Below are 27,975 nucleotides of genomic sequence, written 5' to 3' on the forward strand. Positions count from 1 at the left end.
TGTGCATTACAGAAAGGACTGGAGGAAGAGAAACAAGTGTGGTTTGTGGTCTGAGACAGGAAATGTGCAGCTGCTACCTGTGATCAGATGTCTTCAACTCTGCGCGGTCATACAGTATCAACTTCCCCTCACTCCAGCTGGGGTCATCTTCCTCTTCTGCAGCAGAAAACTATGTTATATAACCTTTGGGTTTTCAGTCAAAATAAATTATTTAGAAGCAGTATTTATTACTTATAATATTGGATTTGCGTTTTCAGTAAAGTTTGTAAGACCTTTACATACTCACACACCTGCAGTTTTACCATCTACACACTCACACACCCATCTACCTCCTCACATAAACCTGCAATTTCACCATCTACACCCTCATACACACATGAATTCATGAATTCGCCAACACCCGAGTCTGCAGGTTGGCTTCAGACACTCGACAGGGGAGGGAGGAGGAGTCACCCCACCAAGGGTAAAAGCAAAGAGCACTCCCCTTTGTCTAGTTCCCAACAGTCTCTTCACAGTTGCAGGGAATCTGTCCAAACCTACAGTTAGACGTGCCAGCTGTTCAGGCTAGGCAGTGTCCAGGCAGTGTCCGGGTATACAGTGTAACGAAGTTCGGGCTTTGTTGGACAAGTCCACAATAGAGCATACCACCAGGCAAAGAGAAGGTGGGGTTTTATTCAACGTACTTCATCCTTCCAAAGATGGACGGTGGGTTCCATTACATTCTCAGCCTCAAGGGGTTGAACCAAAGGTTATTAGAGGTTCCATCCTTCAGTGTCCTGCCACCCTGACCAAGTTTGTCTTGGTTATCTGGACAGATGACACTGTTTTCAAATGCATATAATTGATATATCCACTGTTGAAATGTCTGCCTACTTTCAATTTCTCTCACAGGTTCCTAGTTGATTGTGAGTTGGTTTTCCCCCTTACAGTGCTCTTGTTTGATTTCACCTTGTGGGAAGGCTTCTTATTTTTGCAAAGTTTGCGAGGTTTGCATTGATTATCTTGTGAGGTCGGGTCTCAGTTCACTTCCTCCCTTTCAGCTCGCTCCCATAATGCCTCTCACACCTCAGACACACCTGCAGTTTTACCATCCAAATCTTCACACAAAACTACAGTTTTAACATTCATGTCCTCACACACACCTGAAGTTTTAGCCTCTGTACACTCGAACACCTGCTGTTTTACACTACACCCTCATGCACATCTGCTCTTTTACCACCCACACCTTCACACACAACTGCAGTTTTACCATCTACACCATCACACACACCTGCAGTTTTACCATCCAAACCTACATACACACCTGCAGTTTTCCCATCTATACCCTCACACACCTGCTGTTTTACCCCATTCACAACTGCTGTTTCACCACCCACCCCTTCACACACCTGCAGTTTACCATCTACACCCTCATATACACCTGAAGTTTTACCATCCACACCTTCACACACAACTGCAGTTTTACCCTCTACACCCTCACCTGAAGTTTCACCATACACCTACACATCTACACTAAGACAACTGAAGCTGAACATCTTCACTCACGTTCTCTGGGCAGGAGGTGTTTACGCCTCCACAGCACCCTGTCTGTCCATGCTGGTGTGCGAGACTTTTCACTGGTGTCGTAGTCATCACTGAATAGATCATACTTGTAGGTAGGTGCGAAATTGGTCTTCCCCTCACTGAATCCAGCAAACGCCTACACAACAAGACACATGATTCTGGACAAATGTAAATACACATCAATACTGGCTATACCAATGAAAGCTACTGCAATGCAAGCGTTTTCATAAAACTACAATCAAAGAGAAATTAATTCATGATAGGTACACATCAGGCATGTTTAACAAAAAGTTTCTTCCCAAGGAATGTATAAAAACCGTTTGTTTTTTCAAATACAGACTACATTGGGGTTTTACACCAATATTTTAACAATATCATGGCAGGGGACATCGGGAATAGGCTTCCCAAACTGCTCATCCAGGGGAATCTTACCTGGGTTCTCAGCATAATGAGCTGACACATTTAATACTATTGTTCCATAGTGTCCCTGAACTCCCTGAAATATAGCCAGTGATTCCAAACACTTACCTTGCCCTCCGCCCGTTGTACATTAAGCTGGTCATAGTGCTGCAGGGCTGCCCAGTTCTCACTGCGGACGAGGTCCTTCACCTGTTCTATGTCCATGTCAATGCGGTAGTTGAAGTCTCCACACCAGAACACATAGTCATGACTAGAGATGGTCCGGCCCTGCAATACACACTTATCTTACAACATCACAAGACACACTAGTCTTACACTAGACACATGTATAGCCAAGTCGTACACACTGATCTTACACCTAACACACAGGTAATCTAGTCTGCAATACAGACTACTGTCAGTAACACAGGTACAGAAGAAGAAAGATAGGCTGTAACTACATGATAATGTTTGTTGGTTATTTCTTCGAATGGCATTTTAGAAGTTGAGGAGATGAAGAGTGGGGATAATTTTATGGATATGCAACTTCAGTAATCTGTGTGTTTGATGTTTCAACATAGACTCACTGTTATTGTCTACACTTGCTTTCTTCGTTAGGTTGTCAATAACCTGCATGACATTAAGTTTTAACCCTTTCCTGGAGTAGTTGTGAAGCTTGTTCTTGCAATGAATTCTGATACTTTGTTCACATGATGGCATCCAAAGGTTGTCAATTACCGGTCACCTTGATCCGAGGCCTGTGTCTACATACCCCTAAATACAGGGAGTATGGCCAAAAGTGGTCATCTGGTATCTTAACATTAAGTTTTCTATCATTCCTTCTAACACAAACTTGAGAAATACAGAACACTCACTCAATAGTAAGCCAATTTGAACTAGCATTGTCACTAAGGTGACACAATACCACATTATCAAATCAACCTTAAAATGGAATGAAAGAGAACGTCTAACTGAACATGAAGTTAAATGTCAACAAAAACATGACCAGATGACCTTCTCTGTAGTTTTTCAGACACACAAATATTTGCAACATCCACTTTGACCTTGAAATAAATGCCTTAGTGTATGAAATATGCAAAAGTAGTAATAAAGAAATTGCTCATTGAAAAACATTTAAGGGAAGTCTTGAAAGTCTATGAAGAAAATCCAGTGAACCATTCTTAAGATATCTTGCTGATAATCTTAACATGCACTTTAATATGCTGAACAACACTCAAAGAACTACATGTACTTCATTCTTTTGATTGTATTTTATTTCAAAGGCTGCTCCTGTGTGAGTGAGTGAAATTATTTTTACACCGCACTCAGCAATATTCCAGCTATATGGCGGAGGTCTGTAAATAAGTCTGGACCAGACAATCCAGTGATCAACAACATGAGCATCGATCTGCACAATTGGGAAATCATGACATGTGTCAACCAAGTCAGCCAGCCTGACCACCTGATCCCGTTAGCCGCCTCTTACGACAAGCAAAGCCACCTTTTATGGCAAGCATGGGTTGCTGAAGGCCTATTCTACCCCAGGACCTTCACAGGTCAAAGGCTGCTCCTGATGATGAAAAAGGCATTATTTCCATCATGCAACCACACTGTCCAACAACTATCCACAATGTCTGTTGTGTATCAAAAATGCCTTTCATGTAACAATGGCATCTGTCATGTAACCCTGGTGTCTGTCATATAATCATGGTGTCTGTCATGTCACTATAGCATCTTTCATGTAACCAACCCATCTGCCATGTCATTATTGTGCTTGTCATGTAACCATGGTGTGTATCATGTGAACATGGTGTCTGTCATGTAACCATTGTGTCATGTCACCATAGTGCCTGTTATGTAACCATGGTGTCTGTCATGTCACTATAGTGCCTCTCATGTTACCATGGAATCTGTCATGTAACCATGGTGCCTGTGATGTCACTATAGTGCCTATCATGTAACAATACTAACATGGTGTGTCACGTAACCACTGTGTCTGTCACGTAACCATTATATAAGTGCCTGTCATGTCACTATAGAGTCTGTCATGAAACCATGGTGTGTGTCATGCAACTATTGAAAGGACTTACATACATATGGACAGACAGACAAAAAGACGTTGCCGTATACATAGTCCCCCATTCCACATTGCAGTGGGGGACAATAAAATTAATAACAAATGCAAAGGTGACTGAGAACATGACATAAAATACTGGTATAACACAGCTTTCTGGTAGCATAAATACACAAATATTGTCAAAAGGACTGTATGACTATTCCATTCTCCAGCCCCTAGGGCAGTTCTAACATAATCTGACTATGTCCACTCTATAGAACAGATATCATGTACATGGAGATAAAACATACATCAGTCAACTGTAGAAATAGTAAAACCATGCAATGACTGGAAAACTTATGTTTGAAATTACTAGAACAAAACACAAGATTTCTAAAAACAAACCTTTCAACACCTTAACACAACACTAAAATCATCATGAAGTCAACATTTCACATTAATGCAAGCATGGACCTAGATTCTGGACATTGGTGCCAGTGATCTGACCTCTGCATGACTCTGGTGAGCATCTGGTGCTGTAGTTAGTTATACAAGATGTGTGGGCTCCAGGCACACGTCCCGGGGTCAAGCTGTAGGAGTTTGCAGAGAAAATTACGTAAAAGTTGTACAAGGAATGCTTTAGAGCTTGCATTAGTCTGCATTTGTGATCATCATAGGAAACATGAATTTTGACTTGGACATTGAGATTAGAAGCATGCATGTTAGTCGTGACATAATGTTGGAGCAGCAACACAAGATGTCTGACACTTTCCAGCACATACAGACAACCTCCTCACAATCACAACCTCCTACATCCCAATATAAAACAATTGTCTCCAAGACCTTTAAACTATGTTACAGTCATTACCAACTTTCACAAACCAAACGCCACAAAAATACATATAACACCTAGCCTGGCTGTGGCAGTTCCACATGGCTGGCTTAGAACCATAACCATTGATCATGTGTATGTACACTGAGTACATGCAGTCAATGCCCATACATTAGTATGTAGTTAACCATCTGCTATCATCCAGTGTAAGACATTTCCAAACTACTGCAACAAGTACCCTGTATTGACTGATAAAGGTTTGTACGGACTCTGATTTCACAACAGCTAAAGAGCTAAAAGTAAATGTACAATCAAGTTACACCTACAGCCAAAGAAAATGTGAAAAGTTACGAATAAGAGACACAGATGGTATCATTTCCTCCCAAATGAAACCATGGCAACAAATGGGAGCAGGAAATGACCCATTTAGAATGGAGATTACACTGGAATTTCAAGAGACTGAAAACCAGCTTCAGAATGATTTCACTGACTTTTCAGCCTCTGCCAACATAAGAAAAACAGCATCTTCCAGCTAAGTCAAAAGCCACAGCCAGCATCTGATAAACAGGTTGTACACACTGACACAGTATCGAATGTACACACTTAAACATACCTTCCACAGTGAAAGCATTACAAGGCCTGGTTACTGAACACATGGTTCAGAGACAAGACTGAGCTAGCTGCTAGAAGGGTCAATGTACATAAGATGCATGCACTCTACACATGCTGTGGATATACATACCATACACATATCCTGTAGAGAGAAACATACACATATAGATGGGGAACAATGGTAGGAGGCATGGTATAATATATTTATACACTCAGCAGGTACAACCTGAGCAAGACACCATGAGCTATATTCATCTATACCACCGCTCACTACAAAGCAGATATAACTTCACAACAGGGAGCCGACATCTAGTCCGTCTCGGTTTTCACTAACTAGTACCTCTGTCCCTGGTTATCTCTACTCACATTTATTAAACAGTTTTAGTAAAGGCTGTTTAATTATTTTGTACATTCTTATCAGCTAACAGTAATCATCTAGACGTTTGTTTTAGGGGTTGGATGCACAAAACTTTCAATCATGGAACTGATACCTTTTCCTTGAGTTTCTTGAACAACTAATCACAATTTCTCTCCATCAGCTAAATATGTTATTTTATTGCATTTATATCCATTGCTTCATACCAGTACTAATTTGCTGGTGTGGTTGATTTCTCCTTTCAGAACCTATTATGTGATGCCATTCACCACCAACACATTAGAATCTGCCAGGTGTGATATTACAAATATGTCACATCAAGATTCATTGACGAAAAAACATACACAGCAAAAATGCCTTTGTGTCCTCTCTAACATAAAAATCAATTGCTAGGCCATTCAAAATCAATTCTGACAGTGACTGAAACAATTTACTATTTCCAACAATACCAAATTTATATTTATAAAAAAAAGTAGCCTTGTCTGACTTTTGAGAATCAGCAAATGGTAACCTGAAAACCAATCTGAAAGTAAGTTCAGGTTGTGAATCTTGATTCATTGATGACTATTTCATCCACAGATATTACTATTACCAAGACGACTTTTTAAATATGTTTTCTTGTCTATTTAAGATTTCTTTGAATATCATCATATCTCAAGTTAAAATGTCAGCATGTAAGAACCTTATAAAAGGTTGTTGGGATATCACTTGTCGTTACCAAGCGGTTGCATGTGAGTGGTTTAACCCCTCTGTGAAGTTCCAAAGTATACGGCAGTGCGGCCCAGTTTTCCATCCTCGATATCCGTATATGCATCCAGGGTATAGTGGAGACTTATCGGAATGTATACCCTGGAGATATCGAGGATGCAGTTTTCAAGATCACTTCAGATGTAATTTGAGATGCATGCACATGTTGAAAACTTGACGATAATTGTACAATATCTACAATATCTTATATCACAATACCATACATCAGCCAGCAGAAAATATTAACTTTCCTGAAAATAAAAACCTTCCAAGAAAAACAACCTATCCAGATAAACTGTTTCACAATCCCATGTAACAGTGTGTAGGATGTCAAGTAGTTTGAACACTCCTCTAAACATTGAAATAATACTTACAACCCAGCAGATACATTATTATGAAAAAATAGGGGTTTGTTCAACTTAAACTGAACTCTCCGTAAAAACCTATTTTGACCACATTTTCCAAATTCTTTCCTACTGTTAGAATATTTGGTTTTTAAGCAAACTGAATTTCCATAAATGTACACACTGGCTGATAACCTAACCCTGTTGGTAAGGAAGTAGGGTAAGGATATGTGACATATGGAACTGATGAGGTCAAAGGCTGATGGCTACATGTTTAACCTTTAGCCTGCTGAATTAATTTCAGCATAAGGCGCTGAGAAGAGGGTGGGTGATTTCAAACAGTCGGTGTGTCACTAAATAAGGAACAACTGAAAAAATATTCAGCCCATTAATACTAGATAGAAATATAAACATTATTATCAAAAAATATCCAGACAATTTCAAACGTACAGATATTAATAGCAAGACAAACATAAATAAAGTAAATTTTATTGAATTTGAAAAATATCGACTAAACTATCAAAAAATATTTCATTATGAAGAAAATATTAGACTGGGTACCACACGGCGTGGTGTGCTTGAAGTCAACAATGGCCGTTATTTTCGACTGCGTGCCGAGAAATTCGGCGATCTCATTTTTAATTCGCGGGCGTTTCGTTTTAAGGTATATAAACGTATTGAACATTACATATTTAAAAAGGTGAGAATTAGTACATTCCATACATAATTCATATGACACGTAAATCCGACTCGTTGAATAATTATTGCAAGTTTTATTTGGAGATGTCATTATCCTGCACTCCTGTCGAATGGGTTCGACGATAGCATTGAGAGGATTAAGGAGATAATGACTCAACTATCAGTGCTTCCTAGGACCACGCATTATATACTTCTCTTATGTTGTGTCTCTTGTTTCCAACGTGATATTGTTTATGTACATATTCAGACAAAGAAATTCATTTTACATACATATTTATATGTTTTAACTAATATTTTCAGTCACTATAGAAATACTTGGTTCAAGGAAGTGTATTTACCAACATACTTACTATTAGTACTATAGAATAAGAGTCATTCCAAAGTAAAAGTTATGACATTCAGATCATTTCAGACACCATTTTGCTGATTATTACCATAGAAGCCATTTTCAGTTATCTACAATGAATCATTTCATCACGGGGTTCTAATGAGTGAGTGAGTGAGTGAGTATAGTTTTAAGCCGTTTTTAGCAATAGTCCAGCAAGAGCATAGCAGGGGACACCAGAAATGGACTTCACAACAGAAAACTAATCGTTTGAAATGGAAGCAAAACACGCATATCAGCTACAAAAGCACCCAAGAACGGTCACCGAGAGCAAAAAACGGCAGTCACAGCATCCCAAATGGCATGTCGTGATACTGTTCTTCTTCTTGTTTTTCTTATAAAGTATTTATAGAGTCACACTGAACATATATATATTTTGGTGTTTTATAACGTTGATCACTATCTGTGATTAGCATATCTAAGTGACAGTCTGACTTTCACAATAAAAAGAGTGGAAACTCAATCCACTGATTAGGGGCAGGGACTTCTGTTTCAAATCCACTGCAGGCAAAATATTGAGACTTACAAGAACTAAGACGGACTGATGTTTGTACGATAATTTAAGCGATATTTTTTTTAGTTTTGTTAAATGACGTAAAACTATTTGGATGCATGGAATAATTTGAAGAACATGGAGATGACAACACTGCAGAATAATAAAAGCTTCCTGGTACACACTTTAGTTGAAATTAATAGCAAGTTTATGTTTCCATCTCTGATAAGAACGCAATGGTGTCCGAGTGTTGACTTCTTCTTACACTGAATACACTCAATCCGACATTGACATTTTCAGAACAAACCTTATTTGGTAGAACTAGAGGGACACAAATGTGCAGAATCACAAGCCTAGGGGGAACACTACTGACACTGAGAAGTCTGAACATAGGTTTGAAGCTTAATACAACAGGGGGTTGATCCACCACATCTTATTGTCAAATTTTCAAGATTAGACTCATGGTGACGAAAAACATTAATGACTAAAGCTTATTCACTTCCCCTCACCGCCATCTTTGATGATATTAATGCCTTTTCTGGATGCTATGGCTGCCGTTTAGTGTGCCCAGCAACCTTTCTTGGGCGCTTTTGTAGCAGATACTCAAGTTTTCTGTCCATTTTAAACGATTAGTTTTCCGTTACAGAGGGTTTGTTTTGGTTTAAGAGGATATTGTTGCAGTTTTTGGTGATTTTTGTCCTGTTTTGGTGTATATGAGTTCAGTTTTGATGATTTGTTCACCGTTTGTATGGTAGGCCTGGTACTGAAATCAATCATTTTGAAGAAGATAGAAAACTTACTGTCTACCAAAACATGGCAGGTACTAGTAGGTTGTTGTATTACACTCCTCTCTGAAAGACTTTTTTTCCAAATGGTAATGTGTAGTATATCAGTAAGTATTTTTTTCATATGCCCAGCTCAGGTCTATTGGTAGTGAAGCACAACAGATTTACAGACCTGGCATACTGGAGATGGTGATAAGACCTAAGGTGCACATAGAGACACACCTGGGTTTAGGGTTACAGGTTCTAGATTAGGATCGGTGATATGTAGTGTTCAGGGGCCTGATGGACTAAGAAATCTCATGAAGTACGTTCACACTGACCATGATGAGATACAAATATCATAAACATCTGTGCTATAACTTGAAGTGATAACTTTAAAACTTCCTTAAAAAATAGCTTCCTTTGGTCAACAGTGTTGAACTTGTGGCCACATGAAACATTAATACATCAGCCTTCGATAACTGTCCAGATTTACGTGCATACAACAACGCACATACATAATATAATTAGACAAGACCAATTTTATTTCTTGGTTTACTGATTTTTGTTCTCAGAAAACCTAAAGGCAGGAGGGAAAATAAAAAAATGAAGTGTACATGTGGCAAAAAAAAACCATCTTGTAAGTTTTCATTATTTGCCAATAAAACATTAGGATTTTATTTCTTGAGCAGGAACAATTAATTTTGATTTTCTTGTACTCTTGAAGAAATACGTAAAACACGAAATATAATTGGTCTGGCCTTAGAGAGAATATTAAGCATGCAACCTAAAAATGTATGTTGGCATTACATTCAAGATATGGCTAAAACTTAGTAACAGCAATGAAATGCTAGTATCATAATTAAGGTTAATAATCATTTTCAATGCATATGTGGTTCATTTTAGGTATGTATATCCTGCACATTAGTCTCAGCCAGAGAAATCATATCGGTCAAACTCCCACTAATCTCATATGATCATTTCATAGCTAACACAGCAGTCACAGAGAACTCGTGTCTGTTGAGTCTTGCCCTGTTGTGAGGTGACAGCTTGATGGGAGCAGTCAGTGGTCATTGGGACAAAAGGCATGGATTTGCTTTCATTTGTATTGAAAATAGTGTGTTTAGTTTTACAACTCTTTTAGCAATACTCCAGCAATATCACAGCAGATATGGGCTTCACACATTGTGACAATGTAGGAAGTGGGGTTCAAAATGGATCTTAGAGGAGAATACTCATGAATTAAAGGGTAATCATAATCCTCCATATGTCATATTTGGGATTTCACTTTCTTGGTAAAGTACAAATTCTAGTACTTTTTGGGTTGAGTCCCATCCAGGATTCAAACCCGCACCCTCAGAGTCAGGCACCTAATCGCTAGCACACAAGAAAGTGAAATCCCAAATATGACATATGGTGCACTTTACCACTTTCTAAATGGCATCGTGTAATCATAGCTTTCGGGTGTGGGAGCTGTGCCAATTTACACTTATCAGAGGGGTACACAAAGTACGCAGTCTAGACTACCAGTTGTCCGACTTTCATTGTATAAGTCGCGGTGGCTGAGTGGGCTAGGCGGCTGACTTTGTGTGCTGGCGATTAGGTGCCTGACTCTGAGGGTGCGGGTTCGAATCCTGGATGGGACTCAACCCAAAAAGTACTAGAATTTGTATTTTACCAAGAAGGTGAAATCCCAAATATGACACATGGTGCATTTGACGACTTTCTAAATGGCATCGTGTAATCACAATCATAATCCTGATCAGCACTGAACACTTCTAATTGACATGCTACTGAAAATCAGGTAAATTTAGTAAAGGGACCTTATCACTGAGTTCAAGACTACTGCACTTGCATAGCTACAGATGTTTGTCTCCAAATGAGAATGAACAATTCTACATCTGAAAATAAGAAATAATCTACTGTCAATACCGCAGATGGTAATACCCTGCATCCAACAAAATCTGTTGTTTGTCATTTATATATTTCTTTCAGTGGATGAAGGTGTTTAAGGAACTATCATGTTGCCATGTGTACGCGATGGCATCTTACGTTCAATTTCAAACAAGAGCATGTCTGTATGAATCAACAAACAAAAACACAGCTGTGATCAACATGTGTTCAGACACCACATACTTTTAAAAAGTATAGAAGGGAACCTCAAACACTTTTCATAAAGCAACAAACTTCCTCTATAAAGTATATATCAGATGTACAGTGGCTATTATAAGCAGCATTGACTAGCAGCACACGAAACCAAATCCAGGCCACTTCAAAATTATCTTTTGACCCCAACCATCCAACCCCCCTACAGAAGGACAACGGTGAAGCACTTACCATTGGGAACATCATCTTGCGCATAATCTCATGATAGTCAGCGTTTCGTTCATTGACCTGAGATTGGCCTGCTGCCAAATGAGCACACACAAAGCACACTGACGTGCTGTGGACTAACATACGTATGGCCACACCACCCTTGTTGCCGGCAGCTCCCCCTAGACCAGTCTTCACCTTCTCTATAGCCACATCTCTGCAAGGCCAAAAGTCTCATTACTACATAGCAAATACTTCAGAGATTTATCAAGATCAAAGCTGGGAGACCACCACAAAACCGTTACTTTCTTCAAAATGGTCAGTGAAGTACAAACCACACTGACAAAGCCAGAACATTAGGCACTACAATTTCACATGAATCAGGAATTCAATTTGAGATGTTTAAAAGAAATCTGCTGCAGACTTAGCCAATATAGAAAGGTCAAGATGTATTCCTCTACTCACTTCATGACAATCCTAACAAAATGTGTTCTGTGTTTAAGTATTGCGTTGGGATAAAGGACTGTGAACGTTAATGCAACATATTTCACCATCAACAAGATTCGTTTTTAGTATATAGGATGAGGGGGCATGGACAGGAGTCATCTTATGCACAGAGTATGTCCACCTATGTTTTTATGAAGCTATTCCAAATTCTACATATATCAGAAAACATGCCTCCAAAACTGAGAAGTGTTTTCTCTAACATACATGTATATACAGTCAATCAAGGATAATTACAATATAGATGATCAATGAATGAAGCTACAGAAAAATGATGAAGCTCTTGTAAAATCAATTTAATGACAGTAACTATAAATAGATTCAACCCCTCTTCCTTCATAGGCCTGGTGGCCATGTGGAAGAGCGTATGCCTACAAATCTGAGAGCTGCAGTTCCCATCTTTCTAAGGAAAACATTTGCGCTTTGAGCTTAATCTTGAACAATATTTTTCAATTGATTTCAAACACTCATATATCATTTGAATGTTGTTGTTCATATAGAGTCAGGAAAAGATGATTGCAAAAAGTAAAACCTGGGAAGAGGTCTTACTACCTAAAAGTAAAACCTGTCCCTACAAAACAAAAACCTCAAATGTGGTTATTCTGTGAAAACAAGAGATGACCTAACATACAGTGAGAAGAACAATTCAGGTTTATATTGCTGATGAAAGCAGGTTCCTCAGTACTGCTCTATCGCTAAAAAATTCTTTCACATATTTATTTAATTTTCAGAAGGGATATATACCTTCATTTGATACGTGTTTGCAAGTAATGGTTAGAGTTTTGTGACTATAAAAATGTTATTGGGGTGTATTTGAGGTGCATGAAAAGTACGACATATCTCCAATCTGACCTGATCTGCCATTGAAATCCTACAGTGCGTTGTTTGAGTGTTTCTACTTAATGGACTAAAACATTTCTTACACATACACCTTCAATTTTTATGAGGGGAATAAACCATCAGATGAAAGGTGTTTGCAAGTATAGTGATGGGTTTATACTTTCAGAAAAATTGTTAGGATGTATTTGATGTGTGTGATCTAATCTGCGATTGATGCTTGTGATGCTTGAGAGTTATAGTTCTTAAACTTCTTTCTTTTCTGGCTGATCTTCATATTTGACAAAACTGGAAAGATGTTTGCAAAGCTTTGTGATCATTTGAAACGTTTTGTTTTTCAGGAATGTTTGTCAGAGTCAGTTAACATTCTGTCCTTGTCCATGCCATTCCCCACATGCAATAACATATCTAAATCAATCACTAATGTAAACAGTGTCTCAAAATAAAAATAAAATAAAACATGTGCCCTAAGAGGGATAATCTACCTGTTAGAGTCTCCCTGGTTCTACCAATAGTTTTGCATTCTTTAACATGAGTGGGGAGGGTTGGCTGTGGTGTATCATTTATTCTTTCATTCATTCACATATGTATTTCTTTCTCTTGTTCTTTTTCCATATTTGTTTCATTCATACATTCATTGTAAAGATCCAACTGAAACAATAAACTGGCTGAAGTACTTTTAAACACAGCCAAAGTTCCACTGGGCATGAACCAAGTCACTGTGTGCATTGGGACATGAAGAGGCGCATGTCATTTAGTACAAATGGTAAAGAACCAAGCAAGTGGCCTATCCCTGTTGTAAATTATCTACTAACTCAGACTAACTGTCTGTGATGTCTTTATTCATCGTTAAAATATTTTCTGCATGAGTTATGCCAGTTTCCTTGCTACATAAGTACACGTGTTTGGTGAAAGCCAGAAGCATCTCTCCACGACACTGGTGGGTAAGGAAGCTGCAGGTGACAGGAGGAGGAAAATCCACATCAGAATAGGTCTATAGAAAGGTGCCAAAGGTGAATCTAGTGACACCTCAGTACCTCAGTCAGTGCCAGGGGAATAAACAAATATTTTCCATTTCCAACGAAGGTCCTTCAATGTACTGCTACTTCAATGTACTGATAAAGACTAACAGAGCTCTAACAAGGGCAAGCATTAGTTGATCTATACAATGATCAAAGAAACCTGTAGGCTTATAAACATGTGGTCATATCAATCGGGACTTTGAGTCATCACATTGGAGTCCAACCTGCAACGTTGGGTTTTCAAGGAGTGACAAGGCAATAAGTGCTTTCTGAGCTGTGGATTTTAAGGATACAGAGGCAGGTGGATTGTACAGAGCCAAAATAGGATGATGAAGGACGGTATTCTTGTACCATGAATATGCAGAGGTCAGAGTAACTTAAATGGCATGATCATGAGCAGCACAGAATTGATGGCTGCTAAATATGTGACAAAGTATTACCCCTGAGATGATGAAAGACCAGTAATATGTTGTGGCATATCAAGCTTTCTCCCTCTTATTGGACACAGAGTAGGACAAAATTATCTCACTCGGGATTTCAATAAATGAGCTTTAAATAAAAACTTAAACCATGTTTAGTGCTTAGTACTAACCTAATGAAAGGTGCAAGGTGTGGCCTGATGAAAACATAGAGGACCACGCCCACCAGCTGTATGTGGGTCAGCTGTACATATTTGTTGTCTCGTGATATCGTCTTGAGTAAATCCCTCTGCCACTCACGGGCATTTGAAGTGCTGCAATATAATTGTATCACTGGTTCAATTTTGTAAACACAACAAATGCAGCAATGGAAACTAGTCTTACAAATGTAACAACATTTTCTCACCATACACTATATGATGTAGTACACTATTTTATCACAGTTCCTGATGTAAAATGGCTCATAATGGTGTATATATTCTAACCTAATAACTATGCAAAACAAAAACTGCCTCTTCTTCCTTGACATTTTCAACATAGGAGTTGAGATAAAACTGATGCTGATTTAAATAAAGCCTTCTACCATTAAGGACTGACTGCTTGAATCATTTATGATGTGATGATTCCTGTTCATGCACTGTGCTTATTGACAACTTTTATCAAAGCAGCCATGTCAAGATATGTGATTATTTTCACATTAAATATGATTCTTATTAGATGCTATGAATGTTTCAGTCACCAAAGTGAACTTCTACATGTTACTTTTATATGAATCACATCACTGGCCTGTGCCCAACAGAGATACAAGCAAGGGACACTGTGTAGGAAAAATGACTTATCAGATTATAAATTCCTTACCTTGCACTCATGATGTTGCTTGCATTCAAGTCTACTATTTCTTCAAACCCTACTGCATAAATGTCCACAGGCTTCTCATAATCAACTGACTCATCTTCCAAGGTGCCTACAAATAACAAACCATGTTACTTACATCATCTTGATACTAAACATACTTAGCAGAAAAAAGAATGCAACTGTTTTCTGGTCATGTTTTCAGATAGAAAACATAAACATAAACGCATAAGTTTATGAAATTTCATGTTTTCGAAACTTGCATTTCTTTTCTGTTTAAACTGTGTCACAATCAAAACTTGCCTGGTTTTGCCTTCTTGTGTGCATCTAAGAGCCAGTCACTGACAGACTGGTGTTTAAATGCGACACTGCGGAAATGCTTGCCTCCATTCACATTCCAGGTTCCCACACAGACTCTGAGTGGTGTGGGCTTGGTGTACTCCTTGTATCTCTGCACCATGCTGTACAGGATGTTCGGGGCAACTGCAACACACCACCACACTACAGCCTCACCCTTGCAATCAAACAACAAAATAAGAGCAGGTTCTGTGCTTATAAACATCCAGATCTATCAACTAAACAGCTAAATTGTGGAGGAGGGGAGAGGAAACATATGCTCCTCTGGGAAAACTACGAGGGGCACTCTGGCCACATTGCATAAATGGGTACCCAAGAAGCAAATGTATAGACCATCATGCGTAACTCTTAGTAGCGCCTTTGAAAGTACCATTCAGTCACGGTAATAATGTAACACCTGAGAATAGCATCGTGTTGGATCCCAGGTGGAAAAATTAACATTATTCTTATCGTTCTTATTATTGTACAGTGCAAGGATGATAGTTGTGTACATACCATGAAGACATCGAGGACTCAGCAAGGACCTGGCCTTGTCTGCTAGTTCTCCATATAAAGAGCTGCCTAGCAACAGGATATCAATGGCTTCCTGTTTACTGTTATCAAGGAAGTTGTTCTGTATGGTCCGAGTTGCTGATCTAGCGGCATCAGAGTACTGTGAAAGTAGCAGGACAGAATGTGACAACATCTTTTCCTCATCTCGTAGTGAATGCAAACAAATACAGATGACACCAAATTGGGTACTGAGCCAATACATCAATCCATTCAGATGGCACCATCACATTCTTCCTGACACAATCACAGTGGCCTGTCTGCCAAATTATTTTGGAATATGCTCCCTATCTGAGGACTCATCTTTTTGAAGTAATCTGGATAACGGACCATAATGTTGCTTACAATTTTCCATTACTTGACTAGTACAGGCTAAACAGATCCCGAAAGAAGGTACTATGAACATAAACATTAGGTAATCGTATCTAGTGAAAGGATAGTATCTCATTAAGGATTGACTTGGGATCATAGAAAGTACATCTACTATGACAGTACCATTGTCTTTTGCAGTGATACTGTACATGCCTTGATAACACAATAACCTGAGACTGAGAGTATGTTCAGGCATTACCTTAGATCTGCCACCACCAAGTGCCCCTGTTCCAGCATAGATCTTGCTAACATGGTCACCATTGAGACCCCAGATCTGCTTGTACACCTCTTGAAACCTTGACAGCATCTGTGGCTTGTTGGCAAGTCCGAGATTCTCAATCTGCTTCGGCAGGATCTGAGGGAAAATTTCAACAAAGTTAATGAGTGAGCTGCCATTTAATTGTCAATATCTAAGCAATATCACAAAAGTGAACAAATATCATGAACTGAACCAGAGACTGCAAATGCTCTAACCACAAGGTCACCCCACAATTCACCAGGAACTGGTAATTACAACAGTCACCCAAGTTATGTAACCATCTAGGATCTGATCATACATTCCCAGCCACACAGGCCTGACTTACATCCATCCCAATCATGGTCTGTACAGAGTTAGTTCGGTCCAGGCAATCCACACAGTTGGTCCGGATGGTCCCCGTCTGTTGTCTACAAAACACACAACACATACATGTAACATTGAACATACAGTGAGTGAGTGAGTGAGGTTAGTTCTACCACACTTTCAGCAATATTCCAGCAATATCATGACATGGACAATAGAAATGGGATTCACACACTGTACACAAGTGGGGATTTGAACCCGGGTACTCGGTGTGACAAGGGAAGGCTTTTACCACCAGGCTACCAAAACGTCCCCACAACATACAAAAACACTTGCAACAGAGATCACAAAATATACAATGTCCGACAAAGACAGTTAAGTATGAGGTAAACAAGACAACAGTCAGGAGACATACCTCTTGATTCCTGATTTCTCAGAGTAGAAAAACTCAAAGTTGTGAACATGTTTGATTATTCTGCTCTTGAGCTTTTCCAGGTTTTTAAGATTGCCTCTGACTTCTGAGTGGTAATCGAACTCAAAGTATGGTGTGTCCTGACTGTGCACAGAGGCTTTGTGGTGGTTCTGGGAGATGAACAAATAAACATTAATTATCCTGGATGAACTGTTCCTGATCAGCTGCTAAAACCTACCTACCACAGCTTATCTACAACAAACTGAAACCTATCTATCAATATGTACAACTTTCGAGTCTTGAAATGTTATCCTGCCAATAACCAATGCAGGTCCTCCACTGATAGCCAAGATTCAATAATGACAACAGCAGAGCCAGTTTACACACAAACATATTTTGGCAAATACTGTCGAGATAAATCAGGCTAATACATTATGTGAGTTTCATATGTTTTCTGTGCCTATTATTTTTTACATGCTGAATGAATTTGATAAAAAACATTACTATTTAGGTATACGTAGGCATGGTAAGAAATGAAGGGACATATTATGCCTAAAGTTCATTCAAATCAATATGTCCCTGATAATGATTTGTGACTGTAATTCTACCTTTTATCACATTCATCTATGATGCCAAATTAAATACAATATCAAAGTATAATGTGCTTCATCTGTTAATGTCATTTTGTTGCCAATAAGCTTCAATGTGTATCTACCTGATAAGCTTGACTGAGCATCTTCTCCCCTTCCTTGCATCCCAGGAGATTGACAAGGACCTGGTCACCATACTGCTTCTTGATCATCTGCAGGTGGCGGTCATAGGATGGAGCAGACGCCTCATACCCACGCGACATGTGGATTTTGTGAGAGCCAACCTGCAAGTAATGGTATTGTATGCCTATGTTCAGTGAAAACAAAAAAATGTACTTGTTCAAATTCAGGTTACTTTGTAGATGGCTGTCAAGTGAAACGACCAACTAGGCTGAATAACAAGCACAACAATATCAGAATATAATTCTTGAATTTTATATTTCTTGTAGGTGAAACTCAAAGTTGGCAATAATCCAGCATTACAACAGTGGAACATAATATTCATACACATATATGTTTACTATATTTTGACAAGCCAAACCAGTATATTTTTGCATGAGCAATTATATAAGGGTTTGTGTTATGACATGACTGACCAGGCAACATATTGCGGGTATCCATTCCCTATCAGTCAGCTTTTATGTCCAGTCAGTATAACACAGGGACAGTACTTCTTGGAATCACCAAAAGTCTGTCCTGAGAGGAAAGTGTTCCTGGACTCACCTGTATCCCTGTCTGTTCCCAGAACAAGGGCACTGATCCTCTAGTCTGGATGAAAGAGCTCACTTGGTCATCTAGAAATATCACCTGATGGACAGAAAGAGTAAATATGACTGTCTGCAGCAGTAGCTCCACTAAGGCTTACATTAAAGCAGCATGTCAAAATAGAATTGGGTCCAAGCAAAGCAGACAAACAAACCATCAACTAACAATACACAGAAAATGTTGATTCAAACATTCAGACATCTACTGCTGTACCTGTTCAGTTTCACAGAAGTTGGCCACATGCCCGTCATCATTGGTTCCCCGGACGTTAAAGCGAGTGCCTGCCCTCTCGCAGCTAAGGCGAGTGATCAGACAGGCTTTGGCCTGGCGATGTGCAGCATAGATGGTGCGAATCTCCACCCCACCACACATGATCTTCAGCAGCCACTGACCACAGTCTATGCTGTACCTCTGCAGGTGCACATGCAGCATCCGGTTCCTGGAACACAATCACAGCTGAGATAAAGAAACAATGTCATGTTTTCTTGACAATATTTTTTTCTATGACATTATATATATACGCCATATGAACTCACCTTAGCTTCCTATTGATACCATTAAAGACTTACTATCTTTTACAACTTGCCTGAAGTTGGTAGTTAAAACTTAAAGGCAAATAGCTTCCAAACAGGAAACGTGGCACATATGGAATGCAAACGAATGCTCTGTACATCGAAAACTGTCACATGCGATGTTGTGAGTGTTTGCCGAACTGGCCTCAATCACAAGTTGTGTTACAGGATGTTCACATAAGAGTGTTCCTGGAGACATAACTCTATGGAGTTCACTTAAAATAAAGCTTGGTCAGAAGAATGTGTGTGAGTCGATTTAATGCAACGCTGCATCAATTCATTCAAACTTTATATTTTCATGTTGTAATGTTACTATGTAAATTGTTTTCGAAATAAATTATATGGTAGCTTCGGTGGGAGTTGATAGTATTAATGAGAGAAATGCAATACTTGATTTTTAGTGAAGTGTGGCGTAATAGTGTGTAAATGTGTAATAAGTAAACACTGAACTACGTCACTGATACGGAAAGCATAGTTCTATCCACTCAGCTCAAGCAGCATGTCATGATGAAGGCCATGAACTTCCACATGCAACTTTGTACAGTGATATTAAGACATTAGTGGTATACCGTTGAAAAGAACCAAACTTCCACTATGACGGACTATGTTGGTTGACTGTTCATAACAAATTTTTAGCAAAACATTTGAGAATATAACATACAACAGAAAGACAAAGTCATCTGTATCTCCCACAATGTAAAACTACTTTTCTTGAGTATGTCTACTAGTTTTGATGATGTCAGATGTTTTGGTGTGTATGTGGCAGAACAGAAGGAGAGAATTGAAAGGTTTTTAAGTTCTGCTCCAGAAAGGAACACTACCACCAAATTCAGTTGAAGCCAAACTGGTTGGCATCAAAGCACAAAACACATTTCATTCAGAAATCCAAAAGTACCAACATGTACCAGCACACCACCAGACAAAGTGTGCCAAGTTTGGTGAAGAAATGTGATCAGTTTTTAGCTCTGCACTGGAAATAGCAGTATCACTAATTTCAGTCAAAGTTAAACTTGCTGCCATGGAAACATGAAAAATATTTTAGTCAGAATTTCCAAACAACAAAAAGGCACCAGAACACCACTGGACCTATCCATGTGCCTGGTTTGGCTTAGAAATAGTAAACAATTGTAAAGTTCTGCTCCAGAAAAGAGCAAACCCACCAAATTCAGTCAAAGTCAAACTTGCTGCCATGGAAATGCAGAAATATGTTTTATTCAGAAATCCAAAACTACTAAAAAGGCACCAGTACACAACAAGATCTATCTATCTGCCAAGTTTGGTGAAGAAATAGTGAATGTTTTTTAAGTGTGCTCAGGAAAAGAGCACACACATCAAATTCTGGCCAATCAAACTTGTTCCTATGTAAATGCAAAAAATATTCTATTCAGAAATCCAAAACTACCAAGAGGCACCAGTACACCACCAGATCAATCTATGTGACAAGTTTGGTGAAGAAATAGTGAATAGTTTTGAAGTTCTGGTCTGGAAAGTGTTCTGGTTAGGAATTTGCCATGACAAACGATGTAAGAAATCCCCTGTGAACCAGCAAAACAGAACAAAGACAAGTCTAAAACATTCAAATTTTGTAATATTATGCAAAGAGAGCAAGGTATACAAAGTCACAAGTCAATTTCACAATACCGATTTCATATACAATACAAGTGAGACAAAATCTAAGGCAATGGGTCACCAATATATAATATAGCTAACTCACTAAAGTCTTAGTGCCAGAGAAAAACAGTTATGCAGAATGCAAACACAGCGATCAGTCTGACAGCAGCTAATGTGGATTCAGGCATTGTTGGATTTGTTGGCGATGTAAACTAAAGTGAATGTCCATGTCTCAACACGGCAACTAGCCTTTATATATATATTCAGTCATTTCCCGAAAGTTCGGGCACATACAACCATCACCAACACTGTAGAATGCTCTAGCAGTCTCACAGAAGTAACAAATAGAAAACCAAGCGCAGATAATTTCCAGAAAACCTGCTGCCAGAATCCTAAAAGTGTTGACCATCTATTATACAAAATGTGACCCATCACAATTATTATTCAAAACACTAAACATTGTGACCCAATAATATTTATTTCTTAATAAATAACAAAATATACAGAAAATACACACTCGTAACAAAAGGACAAACATGCACAGACGGACATACGGACGGATGGAGCGCCTTTTAATACCCAAATGCATTGTGAGAGATAACAAAAATACGTTAGACAGTAAATGGAATATTCTTGTACAACATCAATAGAATTTAAAGAAATGCTGGTCTGTTTGTTGCAATATGACCCAGTTAACAAATATTCCACCAATATTGTTTCAGTCTATAAATATTCATGCCTGGACCAGACAAACGATTGGTTGATAGCAATAACATCAGTCTATGCATCTAGGACACAATCAACCAAGTCAGTGACCACTGATCCTCTCAGCCTTCCATGCCAAGCAATGGTTAGACTATCTGTGGCTGCTCATCATTCTAGGTGTGTTATCAGAGTGCATATGACGACATATGCTGCCACTGAACTGTTCAGCAGCAGCAATCTAAGCCTTGGTAAGATTATTCCTGCACATGTTCTTTAAACCGTGTCAACAACTTGTCTTCCATCCATGGTGAATATAACGGATAATGTTCCCCTAAGCACTACACCACTGTTCAGATAATGTATCGTCTGCTGTTTGAGCACAGAAGTGGGACTTCTACACACAGAAGTGGGTCGGCTGGGAACTCATGATGAAACTAACGTGTGTAAAAACGGAGGCGAGCCGGCATATGAGAATGCTGAGAGTGGTAGAGTGATGCCATGTAAAATAAGAAGAATAAAGATGCTAATGAGAATCAACAACCACTACTCACCAGAAGAATCTGTTGTCAGTCTCTGTGTCCTGCTGCTGTTTTCTCTGTGCACACAGACTGAGGTCCCAGGGGGTGCCTGTCTGAGACCAAGAGAAATAGAAGGTTCCAGATGACAGCAGTTTGCGAAGCTCCACAATCCTTTCCTCGTCCGTGGGCTCATTGCGTAACGACACAAACTGAACACTGGTCACCTTGAACACTTCTGATTCTGCAATCTTCCCCACAGAGAGACAACCCGACACCATCACCAGGTACATGATCTTCTCTCGACCTGTCAATCATCAAGGAACTAGGACTGTTATAGTTTGAACCAGAATGGCAAATTGCCTTATAAGCAATATGATCTCCATGTCTGGTGTGCATAAGGTACTAATTTATACCTTTGCTCTACAAAGCTATCCAGTCACAACAACCAAGTTCAGGATATGGTGTAGGAAATATAACTATCATGCTTCTAAGATCATTTGTGGAACAGAGCCCCAAGACGTTTGACATATATCAGAAAAACTTTACAAACATAATTGCTACCACTGATTCAGAAAGCTATGTAATTTTAATCCTTTAGAAAAACAATTTGGGAACAAATCAAAATACTAACAATTCTGTGAATCAAATAACAAATGTGGACTTCATTATCTTGCATAAATATTAATCAGAGTTCAAAGAGCTCGACACAACTTTACACAATGTTCTACTGAACACACAGGTATATTTCCCTGTACATGACTTTGAGGGGCAATAGTAAAACCCCACACATAGGGCAGGTGCTTGGGTGTTCATATGTCTGTATATACCTAAGTTAACACCAAGGACTCCCAGACAACCATAGGCATCCAACACCTTGGTATACTGCTTCCTGATAGTGTCCATCTCTGCTGAGGCTGAAACAAACACAGTTAGTGTATGACAGCAGTTCATTCAGCACACTGTAATGACAACTTGTCTGTAAATAATAAGTCTGTACAGGTACTGATATAATGAGCAATGCGATACATGGACCATCCGAGAGTGCAAGTCAGGCCTACCAATCTCTGTACATGCCTCTTATGACAATCATGGGTTGCAAAAGACTAATGGCTGACACACATAGAAATACACTATAGTTTATTCAGATTAGTGCAGATGTTGAAACACACATGGATAGTGTAGTACTTGAGCTCATCCAGCAGAAGCTACATACTTAGTCTTACAGACTAAATCACACATGCTAAATGAAGTAAATGTCAACCAGTTTCACGCTACATTCAAGACCACTTATCTTCATCGTTCATGTGGAGGAAATTTGCCATTGATTGCAGAGCATAGTTTTACGACACCCTTAGTATTTTACCCATATAGGGAGGTGAATTCATAGCAAAGGTAGAACCATACTTTCTGAGAAAGAGGGAAAGAGTAAATAAACAAAATGAAATTTATGATATAAAGACTAAACTTTAAAGCTTGCAAATCTACGGAACAGTAATAGGGCCATGGTGAAAATTTGTTTGTGTGCACCATCTCCTACGTAGGACAAACTATCTCTTCTGTAGGACGTCATATCTCCTATGTGCGTGTATGTGCGTGTGTGTGCATGTGTGTTTCTGTGTCTGTCTGTGTCTGTGTGTCTCTATGTGTGTCTCTATGTGTGTCTGTGTGTCTATTACGTTTGGGTGACGTGGACCTTGATCTAATTGCTGTCTTCATATGAGGCTAGGTTGGATCAGACATTACGCTCATTTGCAGTTTGTTTTTCATAATTGTTTACCAGTTGACTTGACTCGACACACACACATGGAAACCGAGAAAATAATAAATCACAAAAACCTGTAGCGAGCAAAAAGCACCACTTAAGCTTCTGACTGATATATCCACCAAGTTTTGCAGAAAAAAATTGACTAGTTTTTGAGTTCTGCTCCAGAAACGAAACACACGTCCCACTTTTGAGACTGTCTGAAACATTTCCATGAAAACCGAGAAAATAATAAATCACAAAAACCTGTACTTAGCTAAAGGCACAACTTTAGGTTCTGCCTGATATATCTACCAAGTTTTGCAGAAAAATATTGAACAGTTTTTGAGCTCTGCTCCGAAAAAAAAGCCCATCCCTCCATTTTGAGACTAAGTCCGTAACATTTCCATGGAAACTGAGAAAATAATAAATCACAAAAACACCTGTACATAGCAAAAGGCGCCACGTTAGGTTCTGCCTGATATGTCTACCAAGTTTTGCAGAAAAATATTGAACGGTTTTTGAGTTCTGCTCCGGAAACGAAGCCCACCCGACTATAAGACTAACACCAAAATGTTCCATGGAAAAACAAAAAAAATAAAAATGCCCAAAATCTGTAAATAGCAAAAGGCACGAGCATAGGCTAAGGTTACTATATCTATCAAGTTTGGTAAAAAAATATTGAATAGTTTCTGAGTTATGCTCCGGAAACAAAACGATTACGGGCAGACGGATGGACAGATGAGGCGTCGACTATATTCCCCCACATTACATGCCGGGGGGATAAAAAGGTAAAAGATTGGCACTATAAATGTTTGTACAAGTATAAGGGAGTAAGCATGTATAGACTACCACCGACAGACACGTCTGTGCACACAGATTATGACTAATGTGCAACGACCTCTGAAATACCAAGCACATAATAGAAAAATGTAACAAAGTGCAACATGTAACAGTGAACTAACTGCAACAGGTAACAACAGGGCAGACTGAACAGGAGGCAGTAAAGGACAACAGTCTGTCCAAAACATGAAAGTAATAAGCAACAAGTATACTACCCATCAAAATCTAGACTCACTTAAAACACCCACTATATGTTATATATGTATACATAGTTACAACGAAGATGAATTTCTCTACCAACTTGGGGGAAACAACTGTGGCACGAGGATGATTCATCAAATTGCTGAAAAGCATGTGCAAGTATCGTGCATGTGAACTGCTGCGTTTTGGTGTAAAGTTTTGATAAGAATTTGTCATTTTTCACCAAATTCAATCATTTGTTGAACGCATGACAATAATCTTGTCAATGTTACGAATTTGTTTTAATATGCATCAGTTCATGTGTAAACAATACCTTAAAACAGTTTGGAATATTTTGCAAAATCTAGTTCAGACAGTTGACTGAAGTATGCAAATACATTTACACTACATTTACACTAGCCTTTAACTTTTGATGGGTAGTATAGTTGAACACAAGAGTCTGATGGTGAAGGAAACAGTGGACTATAGAGTAAATGAAGCACATGATAGTAGACGCCAATGATAAATATAACACATAACTGTAGACACTAAACGTAATGAAACATATGGCTGTAAACTCTAAAACACTGACTGAAACAGTCAAAAAGGAAATGGTTTCAGTGTCTTGGGGAACTAAGTTGACCATTTCAGATTAATGTATGTTATCATATATCAAGCAGGAGATACTAAGTCCTACATAGGTGGTAATAAGTCCTACGTAGGTGATAATAAGTCCTATGTAGGTGATAGTAAGTCCTACATAGGAGATACTAAGTCCTAAGTAGGAGATACGAAGTCCTACGTAGGAGATACTAAGTCCTACGTAGGCGATACTAAGTAATATGGTGGTGGTAGGTCAGTTATTTTGTACATTAATTTGAAGGGGGGTCATTCACTTAACTCCAGAAAAATCATCATCACCACATCTCCACATCCCATCCATAAATTATAAACAGTCCCTTAATGCAATTGTAGCAGAATTAATTAAGATGAGAACTGTGACTTATTGCAAGGCAAGATAACATTCTCAAGCCATGATGGTCTCCCTATGTGCACCTTTCACAACCGCCTTATCTGAGCTATGCATTTTGTTTAACATGTTGTAACATGTTTAATGTATGCTTCAGCTTAAAATACAGCATTTCTGCTTTATTGTTACTTCATCATAGCCAAACTTTATGATTATTATTAATGAGGATTATACTTAAAGGTCACATGCAATCCAAAAATCAAACATAATTAAAACACAATTATCACTTATTCATGACATCTAATATGCATTGCTGATTATGAAAAAATAAATAAACAAAATTATAGGTGTACAATCGCAAATCAAAAGAGCAGTATTTTGTACTTGGGTCTAATATGCTTGAAACGAAGGACTCAGGATACCAAACCCAGTCAGAGCCGTTGGATGTGCAATCAAGGGTAACGAAATCTTTTCATTGGGTGGTTCATTTGCCAATACACTTAGCTGACTCCCTGTTTATGGCGTATAAGCCCAACAGGTGTTAATTTAAAATTGCATGTGGTCAATGACTGAAGTTGTGCATTGCATATTGTCATTAGCAGACAGGCAGGCAGACATATAGGTGTCAATAAACCAGACATTGAGTTTTCTCTGTGACTGAGTCTGATTATCACAATCAACATGTTTTTTAGGCATGGAGTAGCTTATTTACTTGTTTGTATACACAACCATGATTAGACTACTGATCATGACCTCATACTCTGGGCATGCATACTGTTTCAAGCTCTCCAAACATAATCGCTGCACATGCTTTTGGGAACAGCGCAGCATAGCTGTTGAAACCACTTTTTCCCCCAGCCCTGGAGAAAATTAGTGAATTGATTGAACTCTGATTTTGTGGACTTTTTTTCATCAAGTTTTTTACAACTTTATAGGATGAATTAGCATTTTTGATGATTTGTTTCAGTAAGTGCAAACTTGTGTTTTGTGTTGCATTTGACCTTTAAAAATGTAAGCATTCCACATGTTTACATAAAAAAAAATCCTCAGATTTTTAGAAGATTGCCAATATTTCTTTTCAAAAGGAAAAATAAATATATGATGTCTCGATCCATGAAACATTCAACAAAACCAGTCTGGACTAATCATGCTAATCAATGTTAAATCCCACCATCCATCAGGACCATCTGAATATACAGTCTTTTATTACCATTTTCAATGCTAGTCTGAACATGATTACATCATAATGTTTGCACTGAAATTCTTGTTAAATCCTGTCCAGCTTACAGAAAATATTTTCCAAAAGCACTTGGACAAGAGAAGAATTAATCACTGATTCTAGTACACATGCACACTAAATATTGTAAAACCACTTGTCAGTTACCACTTAAATGCCCTGAAAAAAACCGAGCATATAATTTATTTTGTCTGCATTTTAATCTATTTGAGGAGTGTGTGTAGGTCATGATGTTATAGGTGCACATGTCTAGACGTTGTGGGAGGTATAACACTGAAAAGTATCGGATATCTAAGATCCTTATAAAGGCATAGTTTTTATAATCAGACGTTGGTCTCCTTTTCATTATAATAAGGCTCAACTCCACATGTCAGGAAATAATTCAACATACTGGATTGTAATGTACGCCTTAGTTAATCTTAGATGCTACAAGTAGACATAGCTGCAAACACGTGGAACAAAGGAACTAAAAATACCATAGTTCAACCACCTGGTTGACCTCTCTGTTTAGTAAGGCTACCTGTCATTGCCTATTCCTCAATTATTCCTATTGATCATATCGATAAAACAGCGCAAACAAGATAGCTCTGAACTTACATAAGACCACCACTGCATCAGACTCGAACATGAGGCTTTCGTCCTTTGATTTACTCTCCATTATAACACTATATGGAGTTTCACGGTCCGGTGGAACCTTGTGAAATATTCGGTAGCCTTTCCCCATCGCCATCTTGCCGGTCTATGACAGCTCCGGTGATTACCTCCCCTTGGACC

General features: G+C 38.7%; 1 protein-coding gene across 1 annotated transcript in view; it reads right to left on the reverse strand.

Moving 5' to 3' along the window:
* The window catches only part of LOC137261043 (synaptojanin-2-like), a 56,869-nt gene extending 28,916 nt beyond the window's left edge, over nucleotides 1–27,953 (reverse strand). Inside the window, exons 1-17 of the mRNA XM_067798704.1 lie at nucleotides 27,799–27,953; nucleotides 23,058–23,144; nucleotides 22,264–22,534; nucleotides 19,038–19,263; nucleotides 18,783–18,866; nucleotides 18,185–18,343; nucleotides 17,473–17,639; nucleotides 17,080–17,161; nucleotides 16,695–16,850; nucleotides 16,070–16,226; nucleotides 15,521–15,700; nucleotides 15,224–15,329; nucleotides 14,539–14,679; nucleotides 11,608–11,800; nucleotides 2,092–2,250; nucleotides 1,546–1,699; nucleotides 78–156 (exon numbers count right to left, since the gene is read on the reverse strand). Coding sequence (XP_067654805.1) covers nucleotides 78–156; nucleotides 1,546–1,699; nucleotides 2,092–2,250; nucleotides 11,608–11,800; nucleotides 14,539–14,679; nucleotides 15,224–15,329; nucleotides 15,521–15,700; nucleotides 16,070–16,226; nucleotides 16,695–16,850; nucleotides 17,080–17,161; nucleotides 17,473–17,639; nucleotides 18,185–18,343; nucleotides 18,783–18,866; nucleotides 19,038–19,263; nucleotides 22,264–22,534; nucleotides 23,058–23,144; nucleotides 27,799–27,931 — 2,534 coding nt within the window. The 5' untranslated portion in view covers nucleotides 27,932–27,953. The remainder of the gene's footprint in view (nucleotides 1–77; nucleotides 157–1,545; nucleotides 1,700–2,091; nucleotides 2,251–11,607; nucleotides 11,801–14,538; nucleotides 14,680–15,223; nucleotides 15,330–15,520; nucleotides 15,701–16,069; nucleotides 16,227–16,694; nucleotides 16,851–17,079; nucleotides 17,162–17,472; nucleotides 17,640–18,184; nucleotides 18,344–18,782; nucleotides 18,867–19,037; nucleotides 19,264–22,263; nucleotides 22,535–23,057; nucleotides 23,145–27,798) is intronic.
* Between the last annotated feature and the right edge of the window lie 22 nt (nucleotides 27,954–27,975).

The sequence above is a fragment of the Haliotis asinina genome, chromosome 14, assembly GCF_037392515.1.
Source record: "Haliotis asinina isolate JCU_RB_2024 chromosome 14, JCU_Hal_asi_v2, whole genome shotgun sequence".
Classification (NCBI taxonomy): domain Eukaryota; kingdom Metazoa; phylum Mollusca; class Gastropoda; order Lepetellida; family Haliotidae; genus Haliotis; species Haliotis asinina.